The 17,128-nt window shown below is 42.3% G+C and overlaps 2 protein-coding genes across 3 annotated transcripts in view; one reads left to right on the top strand and one right to left on the bottom strand.

Moving 5' to 3' along the window:
* Positions 1-17,128, bottom strand: part of LTF (lactotransferrin) — a 52,288-nt gene that overhangs the window by 5,189 nt on the left and 29,971 nt on the right. The window lies entirely within an intron of this gene.
* Positions 9,328-11,757, top strand: LOC126063612 (C-C chemokine receptor-like 2). Its single transcript, XM_049862049.1, has 2 exons — positions 9,328-9,503; positions 10,172-11,757. Exon 2 carries the CDS (start codon positions 10,232-10,234, stop codon positions 11,264-11,266), a length of 1,035 nt encoding a protein of 344 aa, XP_049718006.1. The 5' UTR covers positions 9,328-9,503; positions 10,172-10,231; the 3' UTR covers positions 11,267-11,757.

The following is a 17,128-nucleotide window of genomic DNA, read 5'->3' on the forward strand; positions in this document are numbered from 1 at the left end:
GCTTTGTCAGTTCTCAATGCAATAGGCAGATGGGTAACACAACCATTTCATTAATTCTTTTCCTGATTCTCATTTGAATGTATCCATCCACCTTAACAAGTTCCCTGTCCCCACCACCACAGTCCAACCAAACCAAATCAAATCCATTGCCATTGAGTTGATTGTGACTAGGTAGTAAAACCAGAGAGGCCACTCCCTCCACTTGCTGGAGTTCTCTGCCAGAAGAGGCACCAAACTGCACTTGCCCGCCATGTAGATGAGTCCTACCTTCCCTTAGCACTCTTTTGGTTTGGTTGTTTGTTTTTGGCTCCTATTTTTCTCTCCTCTCTCTCTTCTTTCCCATACCCATCTTAGCTCCACACCTCACAACTTCCTACCTCCTCCCTGCCTTCCTGCACTGTTTGCTGAACATCACACCCCTGAGCAGCACAGGCACGGCCTACTGGAATCTGCCCTGCACTGAATCCCAGCCCACCCTGACATCCCAAGTATGTACCAAAAACAGCCCATTCTAGCCCCTCCCCTTCAGCTAGACCCGACATGCTACATCATAGCTGAACGAATGGCCCTGCCCATTGGACGAGGAAGTGAAAAGTATGCCCACAGATAAGCAAACAAGCAAAGAACTCATAACCCGCCTGCTCTGACACAACCAAATAAAACAAAAAAGCAGGATGAAACAAACAAATCTACAATCAATAACTGAAGAAAATAACTACTGCATGTCCCAAAGACAGCAGACAATATCAAAACATATTTTAAAAAAACCAGGATGGGATGGTTCCAGTAGGCATCCAAAATAAAATGCCAGATGACTGTCCAGTAGAGGAAAAGATACTAGAACTACCTGATAGGGAATTCAAATCTCTAATATTCAGAGCCATCCAAGAGTTGAAGAAAAATGCAGACGAAAATGACCAAAAAATGGACAAATTCATAGAAAAGCAGGCAAATCCATGGAAAATACAGATTTTAAAAATAGAAGAATTCAGGAAAATAATATAGGAACAAAATGCCAAAATATATTCACAACTAGAAATCATACAAAAACAACATCTAGAAATCCAAAGGATAAACAACAAGATTTCAGAAATGAACAGTGTCATGGAAGGTTTGAGGAGCAGGTTTGAAAAGATGGAAGACGGGATCAGCAAAATTAAAGACAAACACTTGAATACAACTTTGAGGAAAAATCAGAAAAAAAGAATGAAGAAAAATGAGGAAACCCTGAGAATTATGTGGGATACAATCAAAAGGAAAAATTTGTGAGTAATCAAAGTTCCAGAACAGGGAGAGAAAATGGAAAACACAGAAAGGATCATTGAAGAATTGCTGACAGAAAAGTTCCTTAATATCATGAAAGATGAAGAGCTGACCACCCCTGAAACTCAATGAACCCTATATAAGATAGAATCCAAAATAAAATCGTAATATCGTGATCACACTTGCTAATACCAAACGCAAAGAAAGAATCCTGACAGCAGCTCGAGTAAAACGAAAAGTCACATACAGAGGAGAAACAATAAGACTAAAAGACTAAGCTCTGATTATTCGGCAGAAACCATGCGGGCAAGAAGGCAATATGATGACATACATAAAACCCCGAAAGAAAAAAATTGCCACCCAAGAAAAATATATCCTGAAAAACTCTGAATTAAATATGATGGTGAAATTAGGACATGCCCAGATAAACAGAAATTAAGGAAACCTGTAAAAACCAAACCAAACTTACAAGAATTATTAAAGCGAGTCCTTCAGTTTGAGAACAAACATCAGACTACAACCTGGCTCTAGGACTGAATATTCTATCAGCCAGATACCAACCGTCATGGATTGAATTGTGTCCCCCAAAATATCTGTCAACTTGGTTAGGTCATGATTCCCAGTATTGCTTGATTGTCTGCCATTTTGACATCTGATGTGATTTCCCTATGTGTTGTAAATCCTACCACTTCGTGTAATAAGATGGACCAGTGGCAGTTATATTGATGAGATCCACAAGATTAGATAGCACCTGAAGCCAATCTCTCTTTAGATATAAAAGGTAGAAGTGAGCAGAGAGACATGAGGAACTCATACCACCAAGAAAGCAGTGCCAGAAGCAGAATGCATCCTTTGGACCGGAGGTTCCTGTGCTGAAATGCTGCCAGGCCAAGGGAAGACTGATGCATCACAAGGACCTTCCTCCAGAACCAACGGAGAGAGAAAGCCTTCCCCTGGAGCTGGCTTCCTAGCCAGACTTCTAGCCTACTGGACTATGAGAGAATAAACTTGTCTTTTTTAAAGCCATCCACTTGTGGTGTTTTTGTTATAGCAGCACTAGATAACTAAGACACCAACCTAGGAAATGAACTCTAAAGGACTATCCAAAACTGAAAGGATTACAACGGGTCACCAGAGAGGTTAATCTGTAAATGACAACAACATCAGAGCAATAAAAGAGGGAATTAACAGTGTAGGTATAGAACTTTCTAAAGGAGAGGAAGGCAAGGCTATACCATGTAATAATAGACTGGCTCAAACCTAGGAAGATAAGGGTAAATTTCAAGGTAACGAGAAAGAGAGTTAACAAACCTATTCATTAAAAAAAAAAAAAAATCAAAATACAGAAGAAAAACATAAAGTCTTGGTAAAAACAAAATCTACAAAAACAAAAGAAATGAAAAAAAAATCCAAAAACAAAAGGAATTCCACACAGGAGAGTAAGAGAAACAAAAAAAAAGTCAGGACCACACACAAACAAAAAAAAACCTACAAAATGACAGAAAGAAACTTAAACCTATCAATAATTACACTGAATGTAAATGGTCTAAACGCACCCAGAAAGAGACAAAGAGTAACAGAACAGATAAGAAAAAAAAATTTTTTAAAGAATCCATCAATATGCTGCCTATAAGAGATACACCTTAGAAAAAAAAAGATGTAAATTTATTAAAAATCAAAGGATGGAAAAAATACATCAAGCAAACAACTACCAAAAATGAGCAAGAGTGGCAATACTAATCTCAGATAAAACAGACTTTAAAACAAAATCCACTATAAAAGACAAAGGAGGGCAATATATAATGACTAAAGGGATGACCCATCATGAAGACATAATCATAATAAACATCTACGCACCCAATGGCAGGGCTCCAAAATACAGAAAACAAACTCTAAAAGCACTGAAATGAGAAATTGAAAGCTCCACAATAATAGTAGGAGACTTCAACACACCACTCTTGGTAAAGGATAGAACATCTAGAAAGAAACTCAACAAAGATATGGAAGCGTAAAAGGGCACAATCAGCCAAAATGAGCTCATAGACGTATATAGAACACTCTACCCAACAGGTGCAAACTACACATTCTTTTCCAACACACACGGAACATTCTCCAGGACAGACCACATCTTAGGCCACAGAGCAACCCTCAACAAAATCCAAACCATTGAGATAATACACAGTGCCATCAATTTAGAAACTGACAACAGGAAGAGCAATGAAAAAAAACCTACTACATGGAAACTTTATAACACCCAGCTTAAAAACCACTGGGTAATAGAAAATTTCAGAGGTGGAATCAAAAAATTCCCAGAATCAAACGAGAATGAAAACACGTCATACCAAAACCTTTGGGACACAGCAAAGGCAGTCCTCAGAGGTCAATTTATAGCAATAGATGCACACATCAAAAAAGAAGAAAGGGAAAAAATCAAAATATTAGCCATACAACCCAAACAAATAGAGGAGAGCAAAAAAAAAAAAAAAGCCCACAGCCACCAGAAGAAAGGAAATAATAAAAAAAAGATCAGAGAAAAAAATGAATGAAATAGAGAATAGAAAAACAATAGAAAGAATCAACAAAACCAAAAGTGGGTTCTTTGAAAGGATCAACAAAATTGACAAACCACTGGCCAAAGTGACAAAGAAAACTAGGAGAGGATGCAAATAGCCCAAACAAGAAATGAAATGGGAGGACATTACAACAGACCTTACTGAAATAAAAAGAATCATAAGAGTGTTATGAAAAACTATACTCGACAAATTTGAAAACCTAGAGGAAATGGACAAATTTCTAGAAACACACTACCTACCCAAACTAACACAAAATGATGTTGAAAATCTGAACAGACCCGTAACAAGAGAAGAGATTGAAAAGGTAATTTTAAAAAACTCCCAACAAAAAAAAGCCCTGGTCCAGATGGCTTCACTAGAGAATTCAACCAAATATTCCGAGAAGAGCTTATACCAGTACTAACTATTTCAGAACACAGAAAAGGAAACGATACTTCCAAATTCATTCTATGAAGCCAGCATAACCCTGATACCAAAACCAGGCAAAGACACCACAAAAAAAGAAAATCATAGACAAATATCTCTCATGAATATAGATGCAAAAATCCCCAACAAAATTCTGCCCAATAGAATTCAGCATCATATCAAAAAAATAGTACACCTTTAACAAGTAGGATTCATACCACGTATGCAAGGATGGCTTAGCATTAGAAAATCAGTTGACATAATCCACCACATAAATAAAAGGAAAGAAAAGAATCACATGGTCATCTTGATAGATGCAGAGAAGGCATTCGACAAAGTCCAACACCCATTCCTGATAAAATCTCTCAATAAAATAGGTATAGAAGAGAAATTTCTCAACCATAATAAAGAGTATCTAAGCAAAACCAACAACCAACATCATTTTGAATGGAGAAAGGCTGAAAACATCCCCCCTGAGAACAGGAACAAGACAAGGATGCCCTTTATTACCACTCCTATTTAACATTGTGCTGGAAGTCTTAGCTAGAGCAACAAGGCAACAAAAAGAAATAAAGGGCATGCAAATTGGTAACGAAGAAGTTAAACCGTCCCTATTTGCAGATGATATGATACTATACGTAGAAAACGCAAAAGCTCCACGAGAAAACTACTGGAACTAATAGAAAGATTCAGCAGGCTAGCAGGATACAAGATAAACATATGAAAATCATATGCACCAATAGAGAGAAAGGTGAAACGGAAATTGGGAAAACAATACCATTTATAATAACCTCTAAAAAAATTAAATACTTGGGAATAAATCTAACCAGGGATGTAAAAGACCTATACAAAGAAAACTACAAAATACTTCTGCAAGAAACCAAAAGAGATCTACATAAATGGAAAAACATACCATGCCCATGGATAGGTAGACTCAACATTGTGAAAATGACAATTCTACCCAAACAATTTACAAATATAATGCAATACCGATCCAAATACCAACAATATTCTTTAAAGAAATAGAAAAACTAATCATTAACTTTACATGGAAAGGGAAGAAGCCCCGAATAAGTAGAGCACTACTGAAGAGGAAGAATAAAGTAGGAGAGCTCTCACTACCTGACCTCGGAACCTACTCTACAGCTACAGTAGTCAAAACAGCCTGGTACTGGCACGACGACAGATACATGGACCGATAGAACAGAACTGAGAACCCAGATATAAATCCACCCATCTACAGTAACCTGATCAAAGACCCAAAGTCCATCAAATGAGGAAAAGACAGTCTTTTTAAAAAGTGGTGCTGGAAAAACTGGATGTTCATCTGCGAAAAAATGAAACAGGACCCATACCTCACAGCTTACACAAACACAAATTCAAGATGGATCAAGACCTAAATGTGAAGCCAAAAAATATAAACTTCATTAAAAAAAAAAAAAATAGGACCAACACTAGACGCCCTAATACATGGCATTAACAGGATACAAACCACAACCAACAACGTATAAACTCCAGAAGACAAGCTAGATAACTGGGATCATCTAAAAATTAAACACTTAGTGCTCACCAAAAGAGCAAAAAGAGAACCTATAGATTGGGAAAACAGTTCTGGCTATTAGAAATCTGACAAAGGTCTAATCTCTGAAATCTACAGGAAAATCCCAAACCTCCACAACAAAAAGACAAACAACCCAATTAAAAAATGGGCACAGGAAATGAACAGTCACTTCACCAAAGAAAGCAGCCAACAGACACATGAGGAAAGGCTTGCAACCACTAGCCATTACAGAAATGCAAATTAAAACCACAGTGAGATACCGTCTTGTCCCAACGTTACTACCACAAATTTTAAAAAAGGGAAATAGCAAATGTTAGAGAGGCTGTGAGGAGACTGGAACTCTTACCCACTGCTGGGGGGAATGCAAAATGACACAACCATTTCGGAAAATGATACAGTGCTTCCTTAAAAAGTTAGAAATATCATATGATCCAGCAGTCCCACTCCTAGGAATATATCCCAGAGAAATAAGAGTCATCATATGAATAGACATATGCACACCCATGTTCATTGCAGCATTGCTCACAACAGCAAAAGTTGGAAACAACATAGATGCCCATCAACAGATGAATGGATAAACAAACCATGGTACATACACACAATAGAGTATATACTCAATGACAAAGAACAATGAAAATCTGTGAAGCATCTCATAACCTGGATGAATCTGGAGGGCATTATGCTAAGTGAAATAAGTCAATCACAAGAAGACAAGCATTGTAAAAACTCATGAAAAAGTTTACATACAAAAAGAGACAATCTTTCATAGTCATGAAGGAGGGTAGAAGGGGTAGAGATGGAAAAACACTAAAGAGACAATAGATAAGTGGTCACTTTGGTGAAGGGTAAGACAGTACACAATACTGGGGAAGCCAGCACAACTTGTCCAAGGCCAGGTCAGGGAAGCTCCATAGACATATCCGAACTCCCTGAGGGACCAAATTGCTCGGCTGAGGGCTGTGGGGACCATGGTATTGGGAAACATCTAGCTCAACTGGCATAACACAGTTTATAAAGAAAATGTTCTACATTCTACTTTTCTTGAGTAGCATCTGGCATCTTAAAAGCCTGTGAGCATCCACCTAAGATACTCCACTGTCCCACCCCTTCAGGAAAAAAAAAAAAAAAAGCAAGGGAAAATGAAGAAAACTAAAGATACAAGGGAAAGATTAGTCCAAAGGACTAATGGACCACATCTACCACGGACTCCACCAGACTAAGTCCAGTACAAACAGATTGTGTCCGGCTACCACCACTGACTGCTCTGACAGGGCTCACAGTAGAGGGTCCCAGATGCAGCGGGAGAAAAATGTAGAACAAAATTCTAACTCACAAAAAAAGACCAGACTTACTGCCCTGACAGAGACTGGAGAAACCCTGAGAGTATGGCCCCCGGACACCCTTTTAGCTCAGTAATGAAGTCGCTCCCGAGGTTCACCTTTCAGCCAAAGATTAGACAGGCCCATAAAACAAAAGGAGACTAAAGGGCCACACCAGCCCAGAGGCAAGGACTAGAAGGCAGGAGGAGACAAGAAAGCTGAAAATAAGGAACCCAAGGTCGAGAAGAGAGAGTGTTGACAGGTCCTAGGGTTGTTAAGCAATGTCATAAAACAATATGTGTACAACTGTTTAGTGAGAAACTAGTTTGTTCTGTAAACTTTCACCTGAAGTACAAGGAGAAAAAAAAAAAAGAGAGAATTATCTCAGGTAAAGGAACGACAACACACAATAGAGGGTAAGCCAGCACAACTGGACTCAACCAAAAGCTAAGAAGTATCCTGAACACAACCAAACACTTCAAGGAACAGAGTAGCAGTGCCTGGGCTCTGGGGACCATGATTTCGGGGGACACCTAGGTCAATTGGCCCAACAAAGTTTATTAAAAAAATGCTCCGCATCCCAATTTGGTGAATGGCGTCTTGGATCTTAAAAGCTTGCCAGTGGCCATCTAAGATACATCAATCTGTCCCAACTCACCCGGATCAAAGGAGAATGAAGAACTCCAAAGACACGAGAATGTTAGCGCAAGAGACAGAAAGGGCCAGGTAAACCAGAGGCTCCATCAGCCTGAGACCAGAAGAACCAGACGATGCCTGGCTACCACCAATGACAGCCCTGACAGGAAACACAGGAGTGTCCCTGATTGAGCAGGAGAAAAGTGGAGTACAGAACTCAAATTCACGTAAAAAGACCAGACTTAATGGTCTGACTGAGACTAGAAAAAAAAAAAAAAAAAACACAATGCCATCGAGACTAGAGGAGCCCTGGAAGACATGACCCCAGGACTCTCTGTTAACCCGGAACTAAAGCCACTCCCCAAGCCAACTCTTCAGACAAAGATTAGACTGGATTATAAAACATAAAATAATACTCATGAAGAGTGCGCTTCTTAGTTCAAGTAGATACATGATACTAAACAGGCAACTCCTGTCTGCGGGAAGGATGAGAAGGCAGAAAGGGACAGGAGCTGGTTGAATGGACAGGGGAAACCCAGAATGGAAAGGGGGAGTGAGCTGTCATATTACAGGAATTGCAACTAGTGTTACATAACAATATGTGTATAAATTTTTGTATGAGAAATGAACTTGAGCTGTAAACTATCACCTAAAGCACAATTAAAAAAAAAAAAAAGTCTATAAAAAACCCAAACATACACCATTTGCTTGGTTCTCACTGCAGGTCTTTGGTCCCCGTGTAAATTCAGGAAGTGGATTTCTGTTACTGCTGACAAAACTCTGCTGACATTCAGGAAGAGAAGAGCATGTGAGGGCCAGGACCAGGTCTGCATTATTTTGTTTAATAATTTAACTGTGATAAAATGTATATATCAAAAAAAAATCACCATTTTAACAGTTCTTCAGCATCTCAGTGACATTAATGGCTTTCTCCACATCGTGCAACCATCACCACTGCCTATTTCCAAAAGCTTCTCATCACCCCACACAGAAACGGAGTGCCCTTCAGCTGAAACTCCCCGCTCCCCTCTGCCCCCAGCCCCTGAAGATCAGGCCTTCTAGATGCACAGTTACCATGTAACCTGTTCCTCCCCTGCTAGCTGTTACCTGTTCAGAACGCTCCATGTCAGAAGCCAGAGGGGTCTCAGCCTGTCTCAGCACCTTAGTATCACTAGGGAAGTCCCTAGGTGGTTCAATTGGTTAACCCACTTGGCTGTTAACTGAAACGTTGGCGGTTCGAGTCTGCCCAGAGGTGTCTCAGAAGAAAAATCCGCCATTGAAAACCGTGTAGTGCACAGTTCTACTCTGACACACAAGGAGTTGCCGTGAGCTGAAATCAACTCCACAGGAATTGTTTGTTGTTTTTTTTAATGTCTCTGAGCTCAGCAGTCACTCGACTCCCTTATCTGGGGTAGCCAGGAGGACAGCTGCGTAAAGGCCATGGGGCAATCAAATTTTGGGTGCCGGGGGTGGGGAGAAGAGAAAAAACAACTTCCTATTTTCTTTCAGAGGCTTAAGAAATAAATACTGGAGGTCTGTCTGGTGGAGCTTTCAAGTCTCCTTGTTTCAGGTGGGCTCTGACAGCCGCTGGCTGCTGGCTGCTCAGTTTATTTCCTTGCCCCTGAGGGTCAGGGTCAGTCTGTCCAGAAGAGCGCTGCACTTTTCGACCCTCCGAGGCCGTTCCCACAGCTCCGTGGATGGTGGCTCTGGAGACCGTGCCCTCCCTGCCAGGAACTCAGCCAAGTGGTAAGTCATCTATGTATTTAACCCACTAGGTCCATGCTGATACACACCATGGTTTCACTTTTGCAAGATCTGTTTATACCCTTTGAGACAAGGACAGCTCAGCCTGTCACAGGAAGCTGCTTCCATGGGTGAGCAAACGTTTTAAACACCAAATCCTTGAAGTTAAACTGTGCTACTTTTTTTTTTTTTTTACTTTGTTCTCTTTCATTGGGTATTTTCTTAAAGGTTGTCTTCAAGTAGGCAAGGCATGTTTCTACCAAAAAACTTTAATTTCTACAAAGACAGTGTAATACTTTTATTTTCCTCATGGGGCCTAGCCCACTACTAAGCATGTAACTGCTTAATGCGTGTATCAGTTACACTTGCTGCTCTCGGAAAGTAGAGACATGGTCAAGAAATGTTTGTCTTTCATCTGCTGAGTTGTGAATCAACTCTGACTAAAGCGAAGCACCAGGACAGGGAAAGGATGGCTGTAGGGGTACTAGCCGCTCAGCGGCTCTGCGGGAGAAAGACCTGGCAATCTACTGCCCTAAAGATTACAACATAGAAAACCCCATGGGGAAGTTCTGCTCCGTCCCGTGAGGTTGCTACAAGTTGGCATCAACTTGACGGCACCTGACAACAGCAGCAACTGCAGTGGTGTTAGTCCTGCTTTTTGTTTCCTCCAGGGCAATACAGCTGTGTGGAGGGAAAAATAACCTCTCGTGTATCCGCGGGGCAGCCTGAGGATGGCTGGTTACACGGCAGCCCCGGACGAAGACTATGATGTTCTCATCGAGGGTGATCTGAGTGGCAGCGACACAGAACCATGTGACAAATACGATGCCAGGGTTCTCTCGGCTCAGCTGCTGCCAGAGTTGTACTCCATCGTGTTCATGGTCTGTCTTCTGGGCAACCTCTTTGTTATCTTGGTAAAATATAAAGGACTCAAATATGTAGAGAATATTTATTTCCTAAACTTGGCCTTTTCCAATTTGTTGTTCTCCTTTACCCTGCCATTCTGGGCTTACACTGCCTCTGCTGGGGGGATCCTCGGAGACACCATGCATACAATTCTCATTGGTGTCAGCGCCGTAGGTTTGTACAGTGAGGTGTGTTTCAATGTGCTTCTGACAGTGCACAGGTACCTGGTGCAAAGTCCTTCGCTGACACCCTGTACAGTGTCCTGCGGCATCCTTACCAGTGTCCTGCCGTGGACAATGGCTTTTCTGATGAGTTTGCCTGAATGCATAATTTACAGACCTCAGATGGAAGGACAGGAAAACAAGTACTCATTTAGCATACCTCATTTTCTGCCAGCTGCTGAGAAATCCTGGAAGCATTTTCTGACCTTAAAGATGAACGTTTTGGGACTTTTGTTTCCACTGTTTATTTTTATATTTTGCTATGTGCGAATGAGACGAAGACTAACGTGCAGGGACAACGAGAATGGCCTTTTCAAGCTTGTTTTTGCCATCATGGCTGTCTTCCTTCTGATGTGGGCACCCTACAATGTTGTACTTTTCCTGTCTGCTTTCAAACAAGACTTCTCCCTGGATGACTGCAAGAGCACCTATGGCCTGGACCAGGGCATTCAGATAACGGAAATTGTTGCCGCCACCCACTGCTTCGTCAACCCTCTTCTCCACGTGTTTTTTGACCAGGACTTTCGGAGACACCTGGGCCATCTGCTCCACCTGAGTAATAACACATCACTGCAACCCGGGAAGGAATCTGGCCGAGACGCATTACGGGAACAACCCGAGTCTTCCACTCAAGTATGAACCAGCTTCCATTCAAGGCAGGAGAAATAACATTGGCTTTTGTTCCATTGCATTGCTTCGTGTAATTTCTACACGTTTGTACGTAAAATAAGATACAGGGAGAAAGCGAGGGAGGGGGCCAAACACTGACTGAGCATTGATTTTGTCTCAGGCACCGTGCTAGGCTCTTTGTAAATGTGAGCTCCTTCACGCCTCACTACTTGTCCATAGTGTGGCTGGAATTATCCTTCTTTCTCTGAGATGGAAACTGAAGCTCAGACATTTGACTAAGATCACACAGCTAGCAAGTGACAGCGCTGGGAAGCAAACCCAGCTGTCACTGGCTCCAGAGCCTACGCTTCGTTCACTGCTCCAGGCTGCCAAAAATTGAGCAACAAAACATGGGAAATAGACAGTTTTAATCCCAGCCTGAGCACATTCCAAATTAGAAGCAACCCATTCGTATAGACGTGATTTTTTTATTGTGGTAAATATATATGTAACAAATCGTTTGCCGTTTCAACATTCTTCAGGTGCACACTTCAGTGACATTAGTTATGTTGAGCGTCTTGTCCATACATTACCAACCACTAGTAATCGGAAGAGCTGGCTAGCTGGAGGCTATGGGAAAAGGAGCGGTGAGGTGACTTCTTTTCAGAAGATCTCTGAATTCTCTTGGCTACTTGCCACACCTCCAAAATCCCCAGATACCCCCAACCTGTGAGTCTCCCAGAGTTTCTAGTATTTCTTTTAGTATCTCCTCCTGCTTGACATGAAGACCATGGAATTTTAGGAAATTTAACAATAAGAAATGTAAAATTGTGTTTAAAACCCATTGCTGTCGAGTCGATTCCAAATCATAGCAACTCTCTAGGACGAGGTAGACCTGGCCATAAGGTCTCCAAGGCTGTAATCTTTATGGAAGCAGACTGCCACATCTTTCTCTCATGGAGTGACTGGTGGGTTCCAACCACTGACCTTTTCAGTTAGCAGCCGAGGGCTTAACCACTGCACCATCAGACTCCTTCAGAATGTGTTTAGGAGATGTTTGACACAATGTGTACTTTGTCCTTTTTAACGCAGCATGCACCTCAGGCCTCACCAGCCTGTGCCTACCAAATGATGTCCCACCTCCCTTCTACAGGCGAATCACTAGGACAGAGGTGCCCACCTGCCACATCAGCAGGTGGCAGGGTTTGCCTCCATTGGTACCACCTAGATCTGTAAGGGTGGTTCATCTTTGATCCTAAAACAGCCCTCCTATCTCTGCCTTTCAGAGCCAAACAGCACACTCACTGGTCTCTTGATAATCTCACCCCAGGTCCCTGAGGTCTGGGTGCCACCCCTGCCTTGCTGTGCATAGGATGGTAGGATGGTCATTGCTCTTGGCTGAGTCCTGCAGATACAGAACTTGGCTGACTGCCACCTCCTGGTGGCCCAGCCTCTCATTTGCACGGAAGAGAACTTAGCATTGGTGCTTGCTAAAGGCTAACCTGGTCAGCTACCCTTGCCCTGCCCAAGGTCACCAGTCTACACTGCTCCCCCAAGCCTCAGACAGGTTTTCATGGCATCGAAACTTAGAGGAAATTAGTGGGCTCCCAGCCCTTTTACAGCAGGCCCCTCCTTCCTATCTCAAGTTTATAGATGCAAATAGATACACAGGGGTTTCTAACCCAGCTGCCAACCACACTGAAAGCCCGAGTCCTTGCCAAACCAAAAAGCCTTCTTTTTTTTCTTCGTCAAGGACAGTGGGTGGAAATTTGCTTTATGCTGATGAAATGAGGGGGGAAAGTCTTGTTTTTCTTAACGTCAGAATTCTCCATGTGCCACCCCAAAACTGGAGACCCCCATTTGTGTTAGATGAACTACTTGAAGAGCCCCTTAGAGCAGTGGGTGAGGCTCTCAAGGAGCATGCTTTGGTGATAATAGATGGCTCCAAGTGACGTCCTGTAATGGTGGATCTCAAACATAGCCACACATCAGAGTCCCTGTGTTGAAACACAGATTGCCAGGTCCCGGCACAGAGTTTGTAATTCAGTAGGTCTAGCTTGGCACCAGAGAGTTTGCATTGCTAAAAAGTTCCCAGGGAGTGCTGTCTTAGGCTGGGTTCTCCAGAAAAGTAAAACCAGTGGAGCTTGTGTATATATACAGAGAGAGAAAGATTTGTCTAAAGGAAATGGCACATGTGATTGTAGAGACTGGTGAGTCCCAAGTCTGTGGGTCAGGTCAGGTGTAAGGCTGCAGTCTTCCTGAGTTACACAGCAGCCCAGGCTGACAAGTCCCAGGGTGGCAGGTAAGATGGTGGGCCACCAGCTCACAGGCTGCTGAATCCTAGGATCGGAAGGCAATATGGTAGGCAACTGGCTCAAGTCCCAAGAACTGGAGGTCAGATGATGATAGATCAGGTGCAGGATCCAGAGCAAGTGAGCTTTGCCAGAACATCTGTGTATGTATTGGATCCAGGCCACACCTCCAAGGAAATTCTCTTTTCAACTGACTGGCTGCTCGCATCAGATCACAAAATGCGCGATGACTACATCATTACATAACTTCCAAGCTACATCGTAACTGCCAAACCACTGAAAATCGTGGCCCAACCAAGCTGACACACAACCTTAACCATCACAGATGCTGATGCTACTGGCCTCAGGGTCACACTTTGAGAACCACTGTTGTAGAGAGAAGGAACTCAGCTGACAAAGGGGTTTTGTTTTGTGCTGAGTACAGTATGGAGTTTAGAAAGAGGGCCTACTTGCTCAGGAAGATAGAGGGCATTGGGGACATGGGGGGCTGAGGGGTGTGTGGTGGAGGAAGGAAAGAGGACACCTGGGGCAGCTGACAAATGGAGAGGAATTTAAGGGAGTAACAGATTGACTTATGCCAGTGAGTTAAGTTTTGCTGAGCCTCTGACTTAAAACCTTTTCTCTGACACCCTGTGTTACTCATTGAGGCCTTGTGGCTAAATTTTCCCTTTTGAGTGATGCTCAAGGAGTTTCAGTGGTACAGTGGTTAAGCGCTCAGCTGCTAACCAAAAGGTCAGTGGTTCAAACCCACTAGCCACTCCGTGGGAGAAAGATGTGGCAGTCTGTTTCTATAAAAATTAAAGCGTTGGAAACCCTATGGGGCAGTTCTACTCTGTCCTATAGGATCACTATGAGTTGGAATCGACTCAACGGGCAACCGATTTTTAATAGAGCTTCACGTCTGAGCTCAAGGTGAGTCAGAGTGAGCACAGAGGTGACAAGTATGACCAAAAGCGGCCACACAGGGCTTTTTCCTAGAACAAAGGAGCAGTCATCCCAAAGGTGAGTGTTAGTCACCACCCCAAAAGACAGAAACTGAGAGTGTCATATTAAATGGCAGACTTTTTAGCTTCAAAGGGGATGTGGAGCAACTGGAACACACATATACTGCTGTGGGAATGTAAAATGGTACAGTTGCTTTGGAAAAGTCTGGGAATTTCTTTAAAAGTTAATCATACACCTACCAGCTATTCTGCCCCTAGGTATTTACCCAAGAGAAATGAACGTGTACATCCATTCAAACCTTGTATATGGATGTTCACAGCCATTTTGTTTCTACCAGCCCCAAACAACCCAAATGTCCGTCAATATGCAAATGGATAAGCAAATGGTGGCATATCTGTATAACGGAATGTTGTTGTTGTTGGCTGCCATTGAGTTGGCTCTCAACATGTGACAACCCCATGCACAATGGAACAAAATGCTGCCGGTCCTGTGCCATCCCCGTGATTCATTGTGGATCAGATAGTGGTGATCCACTGGATATTCTTTGGCAGATTTTCAGAAGTAAATCACCCAGTCTTTCCTCCCAGCCCATCTTAGTCTGAATGCTCTGCTGATACTACTCTACAATAAAAAGTAAGAAACTATTTTAGTTTTTGTTGTTTTTCAGAATACACACAGCAAAGCATACACCAATTGAACAGTTTCTACACATACAATTCAGTAACCCTGATTACATTCTTCGAGATATGCAACCATTCTCACCCTCCTTTACTGAGTTGTTCCTTCCCCATTAATATAAACTCACTGTCCCTTTAGTTTTCTACCTCATCTTTAACTTGCTGTTGTCCATTTGACCCCATATAGATAGTTCTTAAAATAGCACAATGCTCAAGGCAGACATTCCTTACTAGTCAAGCTAAACCATTGTTTGGTTTTAAGAAGAGTTCAGGGCATATTTTGCTTTAAGGTTTAATGTTCAAAGATTATCTTAGGACAATTGTTTCAGGGGTTCATCCAGCCCCCATGAATCCACAATGTCTGGAGTCCATGAGAATTTTAAATTTTGTTCTGCATTTTCCACATTTTCATCAGGACTCTTCTATAGAATATTTGGTCAAAATGTTCAGTAATGGTAGCAAGACACTATCTACTTCTTCTGGTCTCATGGCAAAGGAGGCAGCTGTTCATGGAGGCAATTATCCACACATTCCATATCCTCCTATTCTTGACTCTCCTACTTCCTCTGTTGCTCCAGGCAATTAAAGGCCAATTGTTGTGCCTTGGATGGCCACTTGCAAGCTTTTAAGACTCCAGGCACTCTGCAACGAACTAGGAGGTGGAATATAACTGCATTCTTAGGCCAATTAACTGGGATGTTCCACGAAACCATGACCCCAAACCTCCAAACCAATGAACAAAATCCCATGAGGTGTTTATTTGTACATAAGCAGTCTCAGCAGATTTTTTTTTCATTGTTGTAAATAAATCTAAATGAATAATTTCTTTTTATAAGGATTGGCACAGAGCTGGCTCCTATGAGGCAGAGATTAAAGATGTCCCAAATGTCCAACTTTTCCAAACCATTGTCGCACTCCATCATCTCTAACATCCACTACTCCTCCTCCCCTCAGCACCCTCCCTCCCATAATTCCATAATTCACTGCAACATCTCACAGAACTCAGGAACCGCATCAAGGAAATGCCACGTACAGTTTTGGAGGCTGGCAAGTCTGTGGGTTAGGCATAGGCTTGACTCACGTGGCCACTGGGGCTGACAAACCCAAATTGGCAGGCCAGATGACAGACTGCTGGCTCATGATTCCCACTATTGTATGCTTGCCTACAACTTTGTCATCTGATGTGATTTCCCTACATGTTGTAAATCCTATTGCTGCAGATTTTAATGAGATGGATTAGCAACAAGTATATTGATGAGATCTGTAAGGTTAGATAGTGTTAAGCCAAGCTCTTTTGAGATATAAAAGACAGAAGCCAGCAGACAGACATGGGGACCTCATACCACCAAGAAAGCAGCACCAAGAGCAGTGCGTCTACTTTGAACCCGGGGTTCTTTCAAGGAGAAGCTCCTAGTGCAGAAGAAGATTAAGAAGAAGGACCTTCCTCCAGAGTAGGCAGAGAGAGAAAGCCTTCCCTTGGAACTGATGCCCTGAATTTGAACTTGGAGCCTACTAGACTGTGAGAGAATAAATTTCTCTTTGTTAAAGCCATCCACTGGTGGTATTTCTGGTATGGCAGCACTAGATGACTAAGACAGCTAGGAAAAGTGGATTTCATTGGTAGGCTTTTAATTTCCCTTTAGAATCTGATTTATGCAACAGCCTTCATACTATTCAAATATTAGACATTCTATAGTGCTCGCATTAGAACTAACATGGCTACACTATCAAATGTTACTCACTGAATAGCCTGGGCAGGTTAGTTAGGATGGTAACATATTTGGCCATAATACAAAGTAGAAAATAGGAAAAAAAAGTGAATTTTCATCCTGGGATTATGTGACCTCAGTTAATGTCCTCCCCTGACAGATTTCAGAGGGTTCTGCAGGCACCAACACAACAGCCCATCTCACTGATGGTAGTGAACGCTGGCCAAGCGGTCAGCTCCATGGCGGTGG

This window comes from Elephas maximus, chromosome 20, assembly GCF_024166365.1.
Source record: "Elephas maximus indicus isolate mEleMax1 chromosome 20, mEleMax1 primary haplotype, whole genome shotgun sequence".
In the NCBI taxonomy this organism is placed as follows: domain Eukaryota; kingdom Metazoa; phylum Chordata; class Mammalia; order Proboscidea; family Elephantidae; genus Elephas; species Elephas maximus.

Coding starts and splice junctions, on each gene's coding strand:
- LOC126063612 (XM_049862049.1), top strand. CDS start 10,232: ATGGCTGGTTACACGGCAGCCCCGGACGAAGACTATGATGTTCTCATC.